Source organism: Caloenas nicobarica, chromosome 1, assembly GCF_036013445.1.
Source record: "Caloenas nicobarica isolate bCalNic1 chromosome 1, bCalNic1.hap1, whole genome shotgun sequence".
In the NCBI taxonomy this organism is placed as follows: Eukaryota; Metazoa; Chordata; class Aves; order Columbiformes; family Columbidae; genus Caloenas; species Caloenas nicobarica.
In genome coordinates this window covers 63,645,637-63,664,563 of record NC_088245.1, presented here as the reverse complement: position 1 = coordinate 63,664,563, position 18,927 = coordinate 63,645,637, and the positions used below count along the sequence as shown (strand labels likewise).

At 38.4% G+C, this 18,927-nt stretch overlaps 1 protein-coding gene across 1 annotated transcript in view; it reads right to left on the bottom strand.

Annotated features, from left to right (window-relative positions):
- Positions 1 to 18,927, bottom strand: part of BRAF (B-Raf proto-oncogene, serine/threonine kinase) — a 79,977-nt gene that overhangs the window by 6,679 nt on the left and 54,371 nt on the right. The window contains exons 8-17 of the mRNA XM_065658433.1: positions 17,390 to 17,549; positions 15,740 to 15,776; positions 11,354 to 11,490; positions 10,586 to 10,703; positions 9,685 to 9,769; positions 7,168 to 7,344; positions 5,628 to 5,674; positions 4,925 to 5,043; positions 3,985 to 4,116; positions 875 to 1,009 (exon numbers count right to left, since the gene is read on the bottom strand). Coding sequence (XP_065514505.1) covers positions 875 to 1,009; positions 3,985 to 4,116; positions 4,925 to 5,043; positions 5,628 to 5,674; positions 7,168 to 7,344; positions 9,685 to 9,769; positions 10,586 to 10,703; positions 11,354 to 11,490; positions 15,740 to 15,776; positions 17,390 to 17,549 — 1,147 coding nt within the window. The remainder of the gene's footprint in view (positions 1 to 874; positions 1,010 to 3,984; positions 4,117 to 4,924; positions 5,044 to 5,627; positions 5,675 to 7,167; positions 7,345 to 9,684; positions 9,770 to 10,585; positions 10,704 to 11,353; positions 11,491 to 15,739; positions 15,777 to 17,389; positions 17,550 to 18,927) is intronic.

Here is an 18,927-nt window from a genome sequence, read left to right as displayed (position 1 = left end):
TAAAACAAGTAGAAAAATAAACGATCAAATCTGTTGTTCCGAATTTGTAACGCTCTCTTAAAACCAAAAGGCAGAACGCCCATTAGCTACAGAAAACTATTTGTAACCAATTTAAACAGAAACTTTAAAAAAATAGATTACTGCATTGCACTCTGATGTTTGTGTCCTCAAAAAGCTGAAGAGGACATTTGGGAAGAAACTGCCTCATTTTCCCCTTCAAAAGGCTACACTGATTTCCCTCTGTAAGCATAACGAATATGGTTGCCTTTTATTTGCCTCCTTGTTTATGCACTAGTACCAATACCTACCATGGCTGCAAATAAACAGCTTTGGCAGCAGTTTGATTAATACTTTTTACCACAAAGCCAGCAGGGGGAGCTCCTTATTTTTTGAAAACGCTTTGGTTACTTCAAAAAAAAAAAAAGAAAAAATAAGGTCCCTCCAAGCTTTTAGAATCCAAACCTTCCCCAGCCGGCACGATAAACCAAGTTTTGTGACAAAACTCCCAGTTTCCCTTTGTAAATCTTGCGGGAGAGCAAGGAGGGGTGTATAAAGATTTCTGAGAACATACACAGCAAGTTCTAATTTGTGTGTCTAACTGCGATTATTAATTTCACAGCCTCCCAGTTGAAACTTTCTCCAACACATATATGCTTTTCCAACTGCACAAGTCATTTTAATGCCTACTTTCTGAATTGAAAATAAGCATTTCTAATTAAACAGAACTAACCAGGTATTGAACCAGTACTCTCATGAAGTCACGCTATAGCACTCATCAAAAAAATTTCAGCTGGCCAGTGAGTTAGTAATTGATCTTTATTTTTAATATTTGAATTTTAAAGCCTGCTGAGAACTAAAAAGGAACATTCCTCACCTGTGGAAAAAGGGGTCTCTCATCTCTTTTCTTTTTTAAGCATTCTGCCATTAGTCTCTTCATTGCTTTTGGACAGTTGCTCCGTACTTTGCTGAGGTCTGGAGATAAGTATCCTCGTCCCACCATAAAAATTATCTTTATTTAAGGAGAAAACAAGATGAGAGGGGAAGAAGATGAATCCATAAACTAAACAGAAACTGACGATGAACATTTTGCTAGACCATTTTAGTCCGAGCGACAAGTTTTCTGCTCCCAGGAAACACTGTCTGGTATTGAAATTGCCAAGTTTCTTAGAGTAATGCTGGCTAACCTATTCCGTACAGTGAAAAAAATTAGATTTTTCCTCCTCCTAAGAGACATTTCTGTGAAATTTGAATGCCAGTAAATGGTTACCATTTATAGCAATAACCATCTAAGGAACAGTTCTTCGGTGTCAAAAGCTGTTACAAAAACAAGAATAAGCAACTCTGTGGCAGGAAGAGAATGCCTAAAAATAAATATTCTGTAAAAATAAAGACTCTGTTTTATATTATAAGTCAACAGCAAGTTCACACTGAAGAGTATTTTAAGAAACACACTGACTTCAGATATTAAAAACCTTACCTTTTGAGAGTAACTTCCTTCATATACTTTTTCCACCACAAAAGCTTATTCTCGACACCTGATCACCTTCCCCACTCCCAAAAAAAAACACAAAAGAAAAAGAGAAACTGCCTCTCCCCTGCAGAAGAGGAGACAGACAGGCTTTGTATTTTTAGGGTAATTCCTTTAACGTGGAAGGCTTATATTTCACCTAAGGATAAAACTTAACCATAAAACAAAGTAAAGTAATAGAAACCAGGAAAGCAAAGCATAAATAAAGTTAATGCTCTCTTGGATATTTATAATAAAAAAAAAATCAAACATCATCATGTCAAGCCAAGGTCAAATGCAATGTGGTTTGAGTACTGCAGTTGCGCTGACACTAAAAAGCCCTTTTCAAACTAGCTAATCAAAGATCTATTCATGCTGCAGCAGATAATCACCACCTTTTCTGAATACTCAGGCAGACCCAGCAGGTGTATCATACCTTATATTTAATGAAGCGTAACTGTTTCCTATCTTGACACTAGCAAAAAAAAAAACCCACAGAAAACCCCCATATCTCAAGCAAGCTCTACATATTATTTATACTAACACAAGCCTGGTCCTTTTTCAACTTTCTGATTCAGTCACATCTGTGTTGGCATCAAGAAGGAGTATAAAACTCCCATATGGTTTCTTTAGAAATCCCCATGTGCCAGAGCAGCATCTCACAGTGAAGACTTGTCTACCCAGTTCCTTACCTCTGCGGCAATGAGAGTTGCCATCATCTAGAAATTACTCTTTTCTAAATAATTACACTACAAGGACAAGGGGTAATGGCTTTAAACTGAAGGAGGGTACATTTAGATTAGATACGAGGAATAAAATCTTCACCACGAAGGTGGTGAGCCACTGGAACAGGTTGCCCAAAGAAGTTGTGGATGCCCCATCCCTGGAAGCGTTCAAGGTCAGGGGACAGGGCTTTGAGCAACCTGGTCTACTGGAAGGTGCCACTGCCCATGGCAGCAATGTTGGAACTAGATGATCTCTAAGGTCCCCTTCCAACACAAACCATTCTATGACTCGATGATTCTGTGATACTTCAGTTAAAATTACTCAGAATTCATTATTATTTATGTTTCCAATACTTTGCAAATAATATAGGGATTAAACTTTTATTTTAGCTAGAGAAAAGAGAACATCACTACAAGGACACTCCTAGTCTGTCTAGAAAAATCTGTTAAGGTGAGATAAACACTCTGAGGTGTAACAAGAACAATGCTTTGCTCACTAAGAATCTCACTTGTGCCATAGTAACTAATGTAGATGCAACAACACAGAGTGAGCAATATTTACGTCTTTTCAGACAATAGACAGAGAGTGACAAAACTCAAGAAATTAGATCACATTTTATATGTTGGCTTCGCTTGCAATTTAATATTTGTTTCAGCATTCAACTGTGAGCACCCATATCATTGGGTTCATCTTTCAAATCTCAAAAGGTAAAAATCAAAACAATGCCCAAATAATGCTTTTAGAAGGCTATATGCATCCAGCCAGGAATCTGGACATTTCCCCTCTTTCCAAAGTAAAAAAAAAAAAAAATAAAAAAAAAAAAGAAAAAAGAAAAAGAAAAAAGAATAATTCCAAATCTGATGAATTGGGATGAAGTGTTCTCACAAATATGGAAGCAGTCTTATAAAATGGCATTCGCAGATGAACGTTGCTATGGTTGCAATTCTCAAGTACTGACGGTGAAAAAACAAGGGATGTGGACACAGATACAACATAAATATAACACTGCCCAGATATGGAATAGTTTACACCAAAGATCTTGATGCATAGATACTATTTTCAGATTAGACAGAGAAATAATGAATCAGACATGCCTTCTCAAATGTGCCTGTCCTGTGAAGATACATTGCAGGTGTGTGGCATCATTAGACTTACGGAATATTTGTTCACAATTAAGTAATTTTCTTTACAGGATTCACACATTCTGGAAAGTCATATACTCTATCAAGCAGGATTTGAGAAATGCTGATATCCTGAAATTCAATTAGATGGTGCGTGCATTTCTCAAGATTGCAATGAATATAAAACATTCAGTGAGATGATTGCTGTTCCATTTTGTCAGTCCTGTTGCTGAACTATTATTCAATGCAAGGGGAAAGGCGGAGAGAGAAGAGGAATAACTGAACATATGGAGGATCATTTTGCCTTTGCGGAACTATTCTAAACCAGATTACTATTAAATAACCTGCTCTCTCCCTAATAAGTATCCTGGCAACCAGCTCAGAAGCTGAAAATCTATACTTGAAGTAAAAAAGAACAAAAAAGAAAACCCTCAAGAGAAGTAAGTAAATTGGCATTACGTGGCTGAGGCAGATCTAGAAAATGCAGAAATGTAATCTCATAAAATCAGAATCAGAAACACAAATCAAACACACGATAAACCAGAACATGCACTTCACAAAGCTGAATCACTCTGTTTCAGGGCACGGAAGACTGAAGTCAATCCCTTCCCAAGCCCACGCTCTCTTTACCTGGTCCCTGTTGTTGATGTTTGAGTAAGGTAACTGTCCAGTCATCAATTCATAAAGAACAATCCCAAACGCGTAGACATCCGACTGAAAGCTATATGGGTTTTTATCTTGCATCCTGATAACTTCTGGTGCCTGCACCATAAAAGGAAAGAGTTAAGTTTTTATTTCACTGCATTAGGCTGCACCTCACCTCACATATTGGGAACAAAAAACACATGGACTTGTCCAGAGTGTAACAGGTGTAAAGCCCACTCTTGTCTTCAGACCTTACTGGGTCCTAATATAGAGTGGATGTTGACATGAATCTCAAAATCCACTCGTTCTTTGTAACTTGGTGATCCCTTTATTCCTCTATGACAAAAAGAAGTGACCTTGTCCAGACTGGGAAGCTACTTTGAGACTGGAATTATAAGAACACTGAAAATAATGCCAACTAACAGAGCCTTCAATTTTTTCAGGGAGAAAACGAGAAAGCAGAGTTGCTCAGGAAGTCATAATTATAACTCTTATTAAGAGTTATTAAGTTATATGACCTCTTGAGAGTAACCATGCTTGAATCCTTAAAACTTAAGAGCATCTTGCTTTTGGCTGAGCTAGTTCCTCTCTTCCTTTGCAGGATGTTTTCCATGCCTTTCTCACCCTCTCCTCAACCCTGGATTAATCATATACCTTTTTTCCTTAGCCACCATTTTGTTTTCAGTTTAAACCTCAGAATAAGAGATAAATAAACTAAAAGGTTTGGGTTTTTTTTTCTGACTGCTGGAAAACATGTGCTTAAAGAAGAACTGAAACGCATTCACTCGGTACTTCATAATACGTCTTGTCTTTTCCATCTTAAGACAGCTTGTGTATGTCAGTGTGCTGGAGGGACAGTCTTAGAAACTTTAGCCAAAGGCAGTTAAATCTGTTGGACCAGACACACCACTTTCCCCTTGCTTACCATCCATAGAATAGATCCAGACAGCTGTTCAAACTGATGGGATCCACTCCATCGGGATTTCACTGTAGCTAGACCAAAGTCACCTATTTTTACCGTGAGGTCTTCATGAAGAAAAATATCTAAGGGGAAAATGTTAAGGGAAAACAAACAAGCAGTACTGGTTCTGTCCTACAAGAACAGTAAACAGCTACAAATTTGCAATTTTAGACATAACAGTTTTAACCATTCCCCACCACTGAGGGAGTTTTTAATATAAAGTAGGTTTCTAAGCAGCCAGCATGGTGAATTACAGTATTTAAGGGTTACAGAAGGAATGACTGGGCCAGGGCTGAACAGATTCAGGCCCAGGTGGCTTTCTTGAAATGACAAGAACATTCTTGAAATGCCAAGTACAAGAAGCTGAAAATACTCCATGAGTGAACTGCCATAATCTTTCATTGCATGTAGAAACCAAATGATAAAGAAATCTTTATGATACCACAACAGAACTTGCTATGTTATTGCAATCACATTAATAGACATACTAAGTATTCCTTACTTTGCTACTAGTCATATTACTCCTTCTCAACGAAATTTCAACTCGGCAAATATTCACACATGAACAGCTTTCCACATGAGTAAGCTCATTTCTGGCAGAAGAAAAAACAAAACAAAACCCAGGAATGCTGTCACGTTCCACAATCACATCTCTGGGAAAGGATACTATTACTCTTGAGGTCTCTGTGGATGATTGACTTGGCATGCAAGTAACTGAAAAGGAACATCATAGATAAGGTGGGTTAAACGAGATTGCATTAATCAACAACTCAAAATTCACTGTATTACTGAAACACAAATTCTGTAGGTATTCAAACTGCACATATTTATCAAGGTGGTAAAACTTCAGTTACCTATGACAGTTCCTGCAACAGCCACAGGAAAAAAACAAACAAACATAAAATAAACCTTAGATTTCTAGCTCAAACCTGATGCTACTGAAGAATGAAATAATAATTATGCACCAACTTCTGCTTTTCACTTCTAACTCAATATTCAGAACAAAAATAAAAGAACTTCAGTAGTTTTTGACATGCCATTCAGTGGTGAAGGTTCTGCCTCCCAGCCTTAATGATAACTGCCAAGACACTTTGCGGGCGAGGCGTTTTAGGTAAGGCGTTTCTAAATTGCAGGGGCTAAATGCGCTCCCTAGTCCCACTGTGTACTCAAGCCTGCTGACTGCTTTTTAGTATGGGACTGCAAAAACCATCCCCTGATTGTAGACTGAATAAATAGCTTGCAGGGGACACAGAGAATACTTGCTCCACAGCATAGATATAGCTTAAATTAGGCAACTAGTCTCCCATGGCTCTTGTTTAGTCAATGAGGCTGGCACGAACCTGTTGGAAAAGCCCCAATTTATGTCTCTGTTTTGAATCATACTCATAAAACAGCTTCTGCAACTCCACTACCTACAGAGGGAGCCTGGGGAGATGAGCAGGCTAACAGAGGCTGACTGCTGCAAAGCCCTCCCCACCTCTTGACTGAAAATGTAATAGCAGACTTAGTAGAAAAATGGCACAATTAACTGCAATCATCATAGTGGCTTCCCAGCTGGAGGGTGATATATCTGATTGTACAAATCGGTGTTCTGATTTTGACACACAATATTGGGCTAGTTTTGTAAATTCTAGCTCACTCAATTGCCCTCTACGGGAGTACGGATTACTTACAGTCCTTAGAACAAAGTAGGTATGTTTTCTTCAAATGTTGGAATCTATTATTTAGAGAGCTACAATACTTATAAGAAAAGGAGAAAAAAAAAATCAACTCTTTCTGCTAACACAGCCTTCTGCGTTATCTTGCAGGATTCTGTCCTTTCGTTCACAGGGTGTTTCTTCTTAAACTATGTTTTACCTCCTACCATAAGACTATCTGCACTGTGAAAATCGTAAAGCCTGGAACAGAAATCTTTGCTCACAAGACTGAAAGGTTAACCACACCATAGTTCTCTTTATTCTACTCTCTAAGGCTATATTTCCTTGATGATTTTTATCTCCCTATGTTGCAAAAAGAGAACACAAAGTCTCTTCTACTAATCAAAATCATAAACACTTCACCAAATGCTTTGATAGTCAAGGCAGGACCCTGGGCTTGGCAAAGTGAGCAGACAGGTGGCCTTATTTGCCAATGTCAAGTCAGAGTGTGAAGGGGATAAGTAAATATTGCCCCAACGCTCATTTGCAAACAAGTAATACGATACTTACTCCATGCCTTGTGCAGTCTGTCGTGCAATATCAATTAGTTTTATCATTTCAAATTTGGTCTCAATGATGTGTAGATGGTGATATAAGCTGGACCCCTCACACCATTGTGTAACAATAGCCAACTGGGGTTTTGTTGAATAACCCATAAAAAGCAGGATATTCACATGTCGTGTTTTCCTGTTGAAAAAAAAAAAATCAGAAGGAAATCACGTGGATCAGGAAATCAGGAAAAACCCAGGCAAATCTATCACAGTCTAAACATATCTTTCCAAACAGAGTTTGTTGGGTCAATCTTAACTTTTACTCAGATAACATGATAACCTGTTCCTAGATTAAGTTTAATGAATTTTTCCAGCAGTTAGCCTTTCTTATCATAATGGCACGGAATAGCTATTCTGGGGTAAGCACTGTTTCCTCTTGCTTTTGCAAATCACCCTGCACAGGACTGCTCAGAAGATGCTGATACCACAGGCCCCTATGTGACAGCGAGGGTTTGCAGGCAGGTCGGCTTTTGTGTAATCCCAGTCCGGCTATAAGATGTTGCTGCCCATAAGGAGGACATGCAAAACGAAATTCCAGTCTCAAAGGCTTCCAGGAAGGGCAACCCTTTCATTCAGAAACTACCAACACGCTTCTTCGACAAGGCTTCCATTTTTCTTAGTGCTTTACTTGACAAGAATTTTGTACTTTCTATGGAGTCAACATACAGGAAAGGATGGAAACAGGTATGAAAACTGTACATAAGTAAGGTTATGATATGAACTCATTTCCAAACAGCACTGGGAGAGACTGCAGCTCACCACAGAGATCTGGCCAGATTAAATCAAACCTATTCCAAAGACAGAGCAACTCTAGACAGAACAACTTCAAACGATGCAGAGAGGATTCTCTCAGTAGATATTCCTGTAGATTCAAGGCCTGTAAGAATCTACTAATAGACTGTGAAATCTGAAAGATTCCCTTCACCCTCTAGGAAAAGTCAATCATGTTCTTATCATCATCAAATGGACACGAAGAACTAGATACCTCCAAACATACCAATCAGAGATTACAAAGGTGAGGCACCTAAGAATTCTGGAGCATTTCCTATAATAGCTGTCTCAGGGGCTGAGGAAAAATAAAGTCAATCTTCTTCCAGCACAGCTCGGTACCGATGGCAGTCAGGTCACTGTTGATGAAACCCGACACACCAAGTTTAAAACCTGTGGTAGCTTCTTAAATACATGCTGCTGCTGAAGATGAGAGAGTTCTTAATATTTTGTTATGTTAAAAAACTAACGTGGGAGCCTAGAGTGTGACCTCCTTTGTTCCCTCGGCAATGCAGACTAGGACAGTTCTATACTATGTGAATGTGCCTTTTTTGAGGTACAAGGATTTGTCAAGTGATGCTGAGAGTAACTGCTGAGTGAGCAAAAAACAAGCAGTTTTTTGCAAATCCTACCTCAAAGCTAGGAGCGTAATGATGAAGCATAATGGAAAAGGCACAACTACAGGTAAATCTTACTTATCTGAGTCAAAGGACAGGACAGCTGACTATTTACTGAAAGTGCTGAAACGACCAACAACGGAGAAAAGCTGGACTCCAGCTATGGGACTGCCAGCAAAAATCTGGACTAGGTATGAAATACGAGTTTTTTTAATTTCATTAAATTCTCCTGAGCAGGCATGTCAAAAAAATGCAGAGAAGTCCAAAGTAGCATACCCCAGAAAGCCTCCACTTCCACAACTATGGGCTTGGAGTTTTCGGAACTAAGATTTTCTGGGGAAAAAGTCTGACCACCCTATTTTCACTGTGTAGCTTATTGGGGATGGTCTTCCAGTACAGGTACCCAGCTCGACACATCTGTTTCCCAGAGGCAAAAATTTTCTTTCTATTTTGTTTCTTAACACAGAATTACGCTCAAGAGTGCACCTGGATGCTAATGGTCTTCCCCAATAAATATTCTATTGTATCATGTGGATGGATTCTCTTTTAAGAACTGAACCCAAGACAAATATTTCCTCTGGGAAAGCACGAGCAGTAGATATGAGAAAAGGAAATCAAGAAGTGACTTTATGAGAAATACGTTAAAAAAAACCAAACTCAAAGTGAAGTCAATGCTACCAAACAGAAACTATTAAACAACAGATAATATGGGCGGTGCTGTAGCTCTAAACTAACAATTAGTCATGCCCTCCTTCAATCTCAAAATGTGGATGAGAGGAAAGGCAGGCCTAAAGTTCACACTTGGGCTTGACTGTGCCTTGGGGATAGTAAAATAGCAAAATCCAGCCCTGTTGTAAGTGTTTGGACATACGTATATTCACAATATAGGTGGACAGACAAACACATACAGGAGAAGGAAGATCTAGCGGTGGATACAAAGAAATATTTTAGAATGGCAAGTTATATTTTCTGTCCTAAGTATCATTATGGAGGAATAAAACCAATGTGTTCTCATGGAGATCTAAAATTCAGTGATTAATGAAGCATAAAAATCTAGACACATTATTTTATGCCATTAAAAATATTCTTACCTGAGCACTCCTACTTCATTTTTGAAAGCCTGTAACTGTTGAGGTGTGGGTGCCGTAACATTCAACATTTTCACTGCCACATCACCTTTAAAATAGCAATTTTCAGTAAGTCCCATTGATACATATTCATCTATTGAGAAAATGCTACACAGAGCATCAGAAATATTGAGATACCCTATTTGCTAGCATTTGTGAAATAAACCACTACAATATTAAAAAAGGTAAATATTCTGTAAAACGTATGAACACTACTCTTATTTTATTCTGAGAAATCCTAGCGAAGTCAAAGCTTTCCAAATACACATTTGAAATCCTCATTCATCAAGGACACTTCAGCCTTTCTAGCAGCTATGTTTCCTCTTTACCCTAACAATTACTTAATTCAGAAGAACATGCAAGAGTTGAGCTTCTAAACAGTTTGAAGTTCTAACGTTATTATTCAGCATATTACTTATTAATTTTAAAAATCATCTTTACAACTCTTCAAACCCGCCTGGACGCATTCCTGTGCGATCTGCTCTGGGCGAACCTGCTTTAGCAGATGGGTTGGACTGGATGATCTCCAGAGGTCCCTTCCAACCCCAACCAGTCTGTGATTCTGTAACAGACTCCCCCCGGTATGCCCGTGTCTCTCTTGTACTGAGGAGCCCAGGACTGGACCTAGAACTCCAGATGTGGCCTCACCAGTGCTGAGGTCCCTCCACCCACTGGCAGCGCTTTGCCTAACGCAGCCCAGGAGATCAGCAGCCTTTGCAGCACGGGCACGCTGCTGGCTCATGCTCAACTGGGTGTCCACCAGAATCCCCAGCAGTTTTTCTGCGAAGCTGCTTTCCAGCCAGGTGGCCCCCAACAGGCAATGTTGCGTGCTTAAGAATAACTGTTTGCCATGGTGGCCACATACCATGCCACTTTCCTTTGTAGACTGTTCCAAATGATCCAGATCCTATCCTTTGCCCAACTGTGATCTGTCCATCCGGTATCTCCCAATCATCACTTGAATCCCGTCGGCCAAGGGTTTTCTTTATATATACGCAGAAACGATAAAAAGTAAGAAAGCAAGCACATTAATGTCTGTGAAAACAGCTTGTTTGTTAAAGATTTGGTATCAGCATTTCATATCATTAAGTCCTGAAAGAGCTTTATTTCTCAGATACTTCATTTGACTTTTCAAGTCAGCCATACACAAAAGCTCAGCACACAGGTATACTACATTATTTCCTCCTCACATGAAATATGTGCCACATGTTTCTGGCAGTGTTAAAACCAGTAAATATTAAGAAACGATTGTGAATTTAAAAAATGCAGACACTTTAATGTATCGTTACATTTGAGAATCACTAGAGAACTTTCAAAGTTCATGAATCATGGTGGGAAATGTTAAGCTGTTATTTGAAGGGAAATTTGCATTATAATACGAAGCACACCAAGATATTTGGGTGCAATGGAGTAAAAGTGAGAATAGTCAATTATTTAAATGATTCATATATCAGTTCCGCAATTTCCATATTCCATTATTTATTGGCTTAAAGTCCTTGATTGTTACCATACTCATCTTCAAAATACTTCAGAAGGCTTTGATGAAAGAAAAGTGAGAGGAATATGGATGTGTAGTATTTCTGTGCTATGAATATACCATACTATGAATGAAAATAGCTCATCTTTCCCTTACCATTCTATTTCTGTCTTCTGAGGATGAGGAAGATTTCCTTTCCCGTTGGGGTCCTGGTGATTTCTGTAACGCTTTCACATTGGTGAGTGACCCAGGCAAAGAGGCGGGAGGTGTTGCAGACAAACCTGCAGTTGAACCTAAATTTCAGAAACAGGATAATTTTATCTTTAAGAAGCCAGCTTACAAGAATGTATTGATATTAGGTGCAAGAATTGTGTTTAAGATGCAGTATCTCCAAACATCAATGTAAATGTTAAGAGAGAACAAACATATTCTAGGAATATTGTCCTAATATTAGATTAGTGCTCAAGTCTTAGATTTCAGGAAGAGACAAGTCTATAGAAAACATCCCTGTATTCCAGATAGTCTCCAGTCTCTTGTTCATGAATTATCAGAAGGACAATGTCTCTTTAAACAGAAAAAAAATTTAAAAATATATTTTTTAATTCCATCAGTTTCTTTGAGAAGAAAAGTGGTAGCATTTTAGTTAGCAGCAGCTGCCTCTCAGATTTCTTGTAGGTAAACTTTTAGGGATCCAATAAATAGCTGAAATACTGTACTTTGGAATCAAAATAGACTAAATGCAAAAAAATTGAAATGTTTTCTAGTTGAGTCTCCAAGTGCCACCTGAAAACCATTTGGCTGTTTTAAAGCCATCTGTAAGCAGAGAGCTCTTATTTAAAAGTAAATATTAGACTGTAGAAAAGATTTAAAAAGAGCAAGTACTTTAGGGAGCTATCTGAAGCATATTCTATTAAATACAAAAAGAACAGTACATCTGTAGCCTATACATTACCTAAACAAATCTATGCAGGAAAATGTCACTAACCGAGCTGTGTTTCAGAGCCCCAATGGCTCTTCACAAATAGAACACTTCAGATAGACACTGCTTTTTAAAATACACCATAATTATTCGTAACAAGGTTATGCTGACCCTCCCAATGCAAAGGACATAAAATAGGGTCAACTGTTAATTAAATCCATGCTGCTCTGCTAAACAATGTATGTCATTGTACAAGACCTCCAACATTCCAACGCTTTCTCTCACATCAGTGCTCTGGGAAATGGTAGAAGACGACAGTCCTCATATTCCTCCAGAAGCCCCCTTCTTACCAAAAAAGTGTCTCCTAATGCCCATTTGAGTGCAAAAATTGACTTTGTGACTTTTAAAACTGTTGGTCTAGTTCAGTCGCTCAGTGTGTGCTAATTTATCAGACTATACATATCCATCACCACCTGTCCTCACTAAAATCCATACATTTAGAAGTGGAAGCACAAAATAATGACGTACCAACACATAAAAAGGGGACATAGCATCTATAAACTGTCTCACACACTGAAGCAACAATAATGATGCATATTGGGCATCCTAACTACATTTACAAGCACCTGGAAGCCAGTGACCTGAAGGATGGACTTGTGTTCATGTTACAGTGACTATACTGTCATATATTTACTATATTATTTGTCAGAAATCACACATATATGGATTTAAATATAGGATGCTCCCAGAATAAAAGCAATTTTCCAAGAGTTTACTGGGTTACAGACTTTCTCTGTAACAGCAAAGCTCTACTAGAATGCATTTTCTTCAGAGGTGACTAAAGTCTCCTACTTAAATTTTAATACCACAATACAGAACACTAGCACAATATTCACCCTTCACCAAAAATGCTTACAGCACATGGTAGAACGTTACAGTTAATCTGTTCATGATAATACCAGATGGCCTGTTTTCCAAGTTACTAGAGTAGAATACTTCAGATAAGGCTGGACTTAAGTCATTAGCACGGACTCTGAAGCTGTATATAATGTATTCCACTCCGTAGCCAGTTTGCTTGTTGGGAACACCTGTCTTCTTACAAAGACTTCTGGACAAACTTTACATATTCGTAAGTTGAACTGCTCTTGATATATTCTGAAACAAAAGTCTTTGAAACAGCCAAGATGGTAGCATTTGAAGACCACACTACATGCACTGAACTACCCATTTCCACATGTATATGTATAGACACAAATATTTACATTTCATGCTATTACTCAATACTTGGTTTCTCCAGCATAGGAAATCCTACAGAGGTTTTTGGGATTTTGTGCAATACAACAGATCCATTGACAGCTTGAGGCCTGAATTACCCGCTGAGTCCACCACATGAAAATGGAAGAGTCTTATTTCACATGGTACAGGACACAAACAAATACTGTTTCACTGGAATTTTACTAACTAAATAAAAACCACAGGGTCTAAACCATCTAGGGCCCCAGTGTGCTATCAAGAGCACATTCTGAAAATGAAGTATTTGTTGAAAGTTGACACGACATATTACTTGAAAAGCTTAAGACCTAACAAGATATCAATGGAAATGTTTGTAATTCACATTTGATTTCCTAGATTACTTCTCAAACCAAAGAATATTAAATATAGGAATCTATTAAAGGACTGAACTGACTTAAACTGAACAGTCAAGGAAATTCGAAGTTAAGGACGTCACTTTGTCTTTAAAATCAGCGTAATACAATCCACGGACATTTGTTGAGAAAAATTATGTTAAGGTCCAAATAAAAACCTCAACTATGAAATTCCTTGCTTTTGAAGATTTAAGTCAGATTTTATTTATAGTCATTTTCAAGCGTGTAAAGGTGAAAGTGAGTATGTGTGAAAAGCACATTCAAAGCATTCCAGCCAGGCCAAGCAAAAAACAGAGGTGTTTTGATAAACTCACACACTTACATACACACGGTGTGAGGGTGAGGCACAAACAGCATCTGTGGTTTTACTTATTTTGTTTGGGTGAAAACAAGAAAGAAGAGCCCAACTACCTCTGAACACTGGGCCAGGCTCAAAATCAAACACTATTTCACTGGGGACAGAATGAAGGAGGGGACTGGGAGTCCGGGATTGGTATTTCCGAAGACAGCGCATCAGCTGGTTCAAAGGGGCTGTTAGAGAGAAAGAGACGGGCAGGCAGAGACAGAAAGACAGACACATAGAAGAAATGAAAGAAGTCATGGGAAATAACTAGGATGCTTTGACTCCTACTCATAGATTGCTTCTGTACTTGAAGGGAAAAAAAAAAAAAAGGTCAATTACTAATAACACTGTTTCAGGACTGGGAAGAGCCAATTGTTTTCAGATGCCAAGCAGACGGTTTATGATCAAAAGTTAAAACCAACATGATAGCACAACATTTAAATGCTGGACAAAATGGGCAAAACTGTGGAGAGCCACACCTATCAACACATACAAAAAATAGCTAAAAATGGCAACTTTAAGTTAGTAGGCTTGCAGGATTAGAGGAATTATCTTTTTAAAAAGCATTTTATTGCTGCCATAAGAAAAAGCAGCTCCATCAAACACAACGCAGTTTGTAGGTACCATCGTACCAACTACCAGATTTGGATGGGAGACACAAAGTCAGTGATAGCTCACAGTATAAAACCTTAGAGATCATGACAGAGTGCATTAAGGTAATTCAGACTTTACTTACGGCTGAATGAACTTATAATTAGTAGGAGACGACTGTATTAATGATTTGGAGTTGGAAAAACTGTCATATGCCTGCCCTACTTCTTATTTATTTTTTTATTATTATTTCTCTATTATTATTATATTCATAGGAATAAATACAGCACATAAGAAGTCCCTCTCAGGACCTTGACAGCCAGTGGGAGAAGTGACTTAACAGGCCCGTGCGTAACACGTGAAGAAAAAAGAAACCTTCTGGCACTAGTTCTGACTTAACTGTGAATTAGGGCTGTGCCTTACTGAAGGAAACTTATAAAAAGACATGGCTTTAGCGTAAGGTCCTAACAACCTGGTTCCAAGAGTAGCACAGGCATGCAGTACAGCAAAGCGGCATCTTCAGCAGGGGCAGAGGGGGAGAAGAACCGGAGTATTTGATGCTGCTTTAGGATGCAGCAGTTCATATGGAAGGTCCATCTACCATGCTGACGGTTTTCAATGAAAATCCCCGTTGTTTCCATGGGTGGAAAGGTAACAACAGGCATAAAAAAAAAATCTTTGAGAGAGAGTTGGGAACTTGTAGCATATCTATGTGCTGCCATGTGAGTGAATGGAGGTGTGTGTGTGTGTGTGTGCGTGAAGGCAAAAAAGTGATGGTGCGAGACAATTTTAAAACCAAAAAACTAGATACCACTTCAAAACTTTTTCTCCTTCCGTCTCCCCCACTCCCAGAATGACCGGCAAATGACTCAAACCTTTGTCAGACAAATATTAAGTTCATGGACAAGCAAACGCAAATTCGTTTTTTGTTCTAGTCATATTTTCCTTTGTGCCTGTGTTTTGTACAAGGAAGTACAACAAAGGGAAGGGACAGAGCAGTTGTGTAATTAAATGTAACAGTAACTAGTTTAAACACTACTTACCTCCCTCTCCTCGTAAACCCTGGTCTCTAATCAAGTCCTATAAATAAAAAAATGTTTAATTTAGATATTATCATTTACATTCCAGAATCAATTGAGATTGATCAAATTGACAATCCGTAACATCATATGCTGTCCAGAAAATAGAAGTAGTTTCCTACCCTGGCTTACTAATAGCAGCAACTCCAAAGAGCTACTACTAAACTTTTCAAAATTAGTTACTTTAAAACAGCACCTCTCAGTAGTAAAGTGAAATGTACACTACCCAAAATAGATGCTGACATGAAAATATTGATTTAAACACACAGTTGTCCAAAATGCATAGAGAAATATCGAACCAAATGTTCTAGTTACAGCATCTGTGGCACAAATTATTTGAACTGTCATATCAGAAGCTGGGACGCCAATTTCTTGTACTGAGGTACATCAGTCAAATGAGTTCTGCTTCGTTTTTTCTGGTAACAAAGCACCTCATTTGCATAGCCAGGCGCACTCTGTTCTTCTCAGAAATGACTAACTGCATAAGGTTTCCTTCACTTGCAATCTGCAGTGAACTGAGAGTATCTTGCACGACGTATCCAGACTAAAAGCAAACTACACTAAGGATTTTCTAAACAGAAGAAGATTAGAAAATTCTATCAGTTTCCCTCTGTATGTCCATTTTCATCATGAAACCTTTTTTTTTTTTTTTGGTTACACACAAACCAATTATTTTACTCCTTTATACACCCGCACGGCTGCCAAAAGCGCTGGTCCTGCCTCTCAGCTGCACCACTGCCATTTACCATATGCAAATGTCTACACGGCCACACTCTTAATAATCAACTAACGTTTCACCTTTCCCTCGGCTCACACGCAAGATTTGTGCCTCAGTGTCCAAGGCAGACTTCAAGACTGGTCACCTGACAAATGGCTAAGTTCTAGAAAGTAGACTTCAGAGTAAAATACCAGCTGTATACATTAGCAAAATTAGAAAGAGGTGGTTGTGGACCAACATTTTGAAAGGTCCTAGCTTGCCTTATACTTAATATCAACCATTATTATTATTTGCCATTCAGCATCCAGATATTTCAAAAATGTGGTGAACAAGTGTAGCGGTTTCTGAACACTCCAAAAGAATGCTCGGAACAATACACACTGGGCTTTTGAAATCCTAAGGAACATTCAGTAAATCTCAACTCAAGCTTACTGCAATAATTTAATTTTCTTCGGTGCCAGAAATATTACTCGAATCACAAATACTGAAAATCCCTATCTTGCATATAAAGAAATATGCTTAACACATATAATAGTTTGCAAGAGTGGTTACTGGCTTTCATATCCTTAACACTGTGGTACAACTAACAGCACGAGCTTTGGGACTGAGACAAACAAACAAAAAAGAGCAGTGGTTTGTAGTGGAATGTCCTTTGAAAATGAAAGGACAAAACTGTCAAAAGGCAGTTTCTGCTTTTGGAGAAAGGGTTATTTGTGTTCTTACAGCTCTCAATAACAAAAATGTCTCACATGGCAACTATGAAGATTCTGACAGACCACCAAGGATTAGCTTAGAAACACAGCACTCGTGTGTACCCATGATAAATTCAACGCACTGATACTCACAAGGGAAACTTCAAATCTACTATTCCTGATCCAAACATTATTAATACTTACATCAATATTGACTGGCTCGATTGTATTGATGTGAACGTTGGGAGCTGAAGAGGATCGGTCGCGTTGCCCAAATTGATTCCGATGGTCTTCATCTGCTGGTCGGAGGGGCTGTGGGATTGGAATGGATTTTGAAGGAGAAGGACTAGGGAGAATTGGTGGTCTGAGAAACAAAGTCAAGGAAAAAGAGGATTTAGGTCTACAAATGGCTTCAAATACTGCATAGTGGGTGTGGTAAGTCCTTTTCAACTATAATAACACATATATTAAAAAAAACCTGATCTAAAGGCCTGCATAAAAACAATTTATAATTAAAGACCTCTACTCAGCTATGATCAATTGCAACAACTCTCTGCTGCACAAACTACCTAATTACATGGCTGTGAAGTGCTCTGAGTTAAAACAAAAAATCCTAGCATACCATGCCAAACTAGTTATAATAAAACCTGATCGGTAAAATTAACGCAGCCCAACAGGTGCTGCAGATAGCAAGACACTCTGCAATGTCCTCACTTCATAGTTAATGCAATGCACTCTTTTTAATGGCAACCCATTGAGAAGTAAAAATGCTTAACATCTCACATCAACATTACGGTCACAAGATGTCGCAAAACAAACTATATGGATGGGATTATTGTTCAATGAAGACTGAAAATTACACACTGTTCACTCAATATAATTGATTAATATAATGGCTAAGGTAATAAGAAATATCAATACTAAAAATAAACATACCACCGCTTAACCTCAATCTTTGAGAAATAACTTTGAATAGTGCAACATTTCAAACATTGTTTATAGTGCTACAGTTAGGCAATGCAACAGATTTGACTTGAAAGATAAGTGTTCAGACCATGCAGACAAATTTTCTGAACAAATGCAAATGCTGCCAGTCATAAATGTAGATCGAGTCTTTAATTTACGGTATCGTGAATCATATATTTAGAAGAGAAAACATCTAAACACTTCCTTTTTCATTTGTAGGAAGGCAGAATGTCACTTCTTTGGTTATCCATTTATTTTGTTTAAGTACATTAAACTGGCATTTATATCTTACTCAAGCCAAGGTCAGTCACTGTAAAGTCTAATGATTTAATTTCATGAATAGAAGGCAAAAGGTCAAGGAGGAACATTGGCCACCTTTGTCAAAGAAAACTTCATGTTAAAACATACATGCCATCTGACAACAAGGTTTTCTAGAGCTTACAGAAAACACAACTCCTAAGAGAGGAGTAAAGTCCTCCAGCCTTTCAGTTACTCATGGGTTAGTTACCATGCCCACAAAGGCAGTGCCCACAGGGAGAAGCCTCAGAAATAAACCATATAGCAACGTATGGCAGCAATAGGTCCTGGTGCCACCAGGCACTGTGAGTGAACGTTCCTTGGCCTCTCCAAAGATCTCTAGGGATAACTAACATTTTCAACAGGATCTCTTGACATTTTTTCAGAAATGAGTCTGCTTTAAAGACTATTACCCTCTCATTCATTGAAGAGTTTACATAGTTTGGCACTGATCCCAGAACGTGGTGCTGTCTGTATCC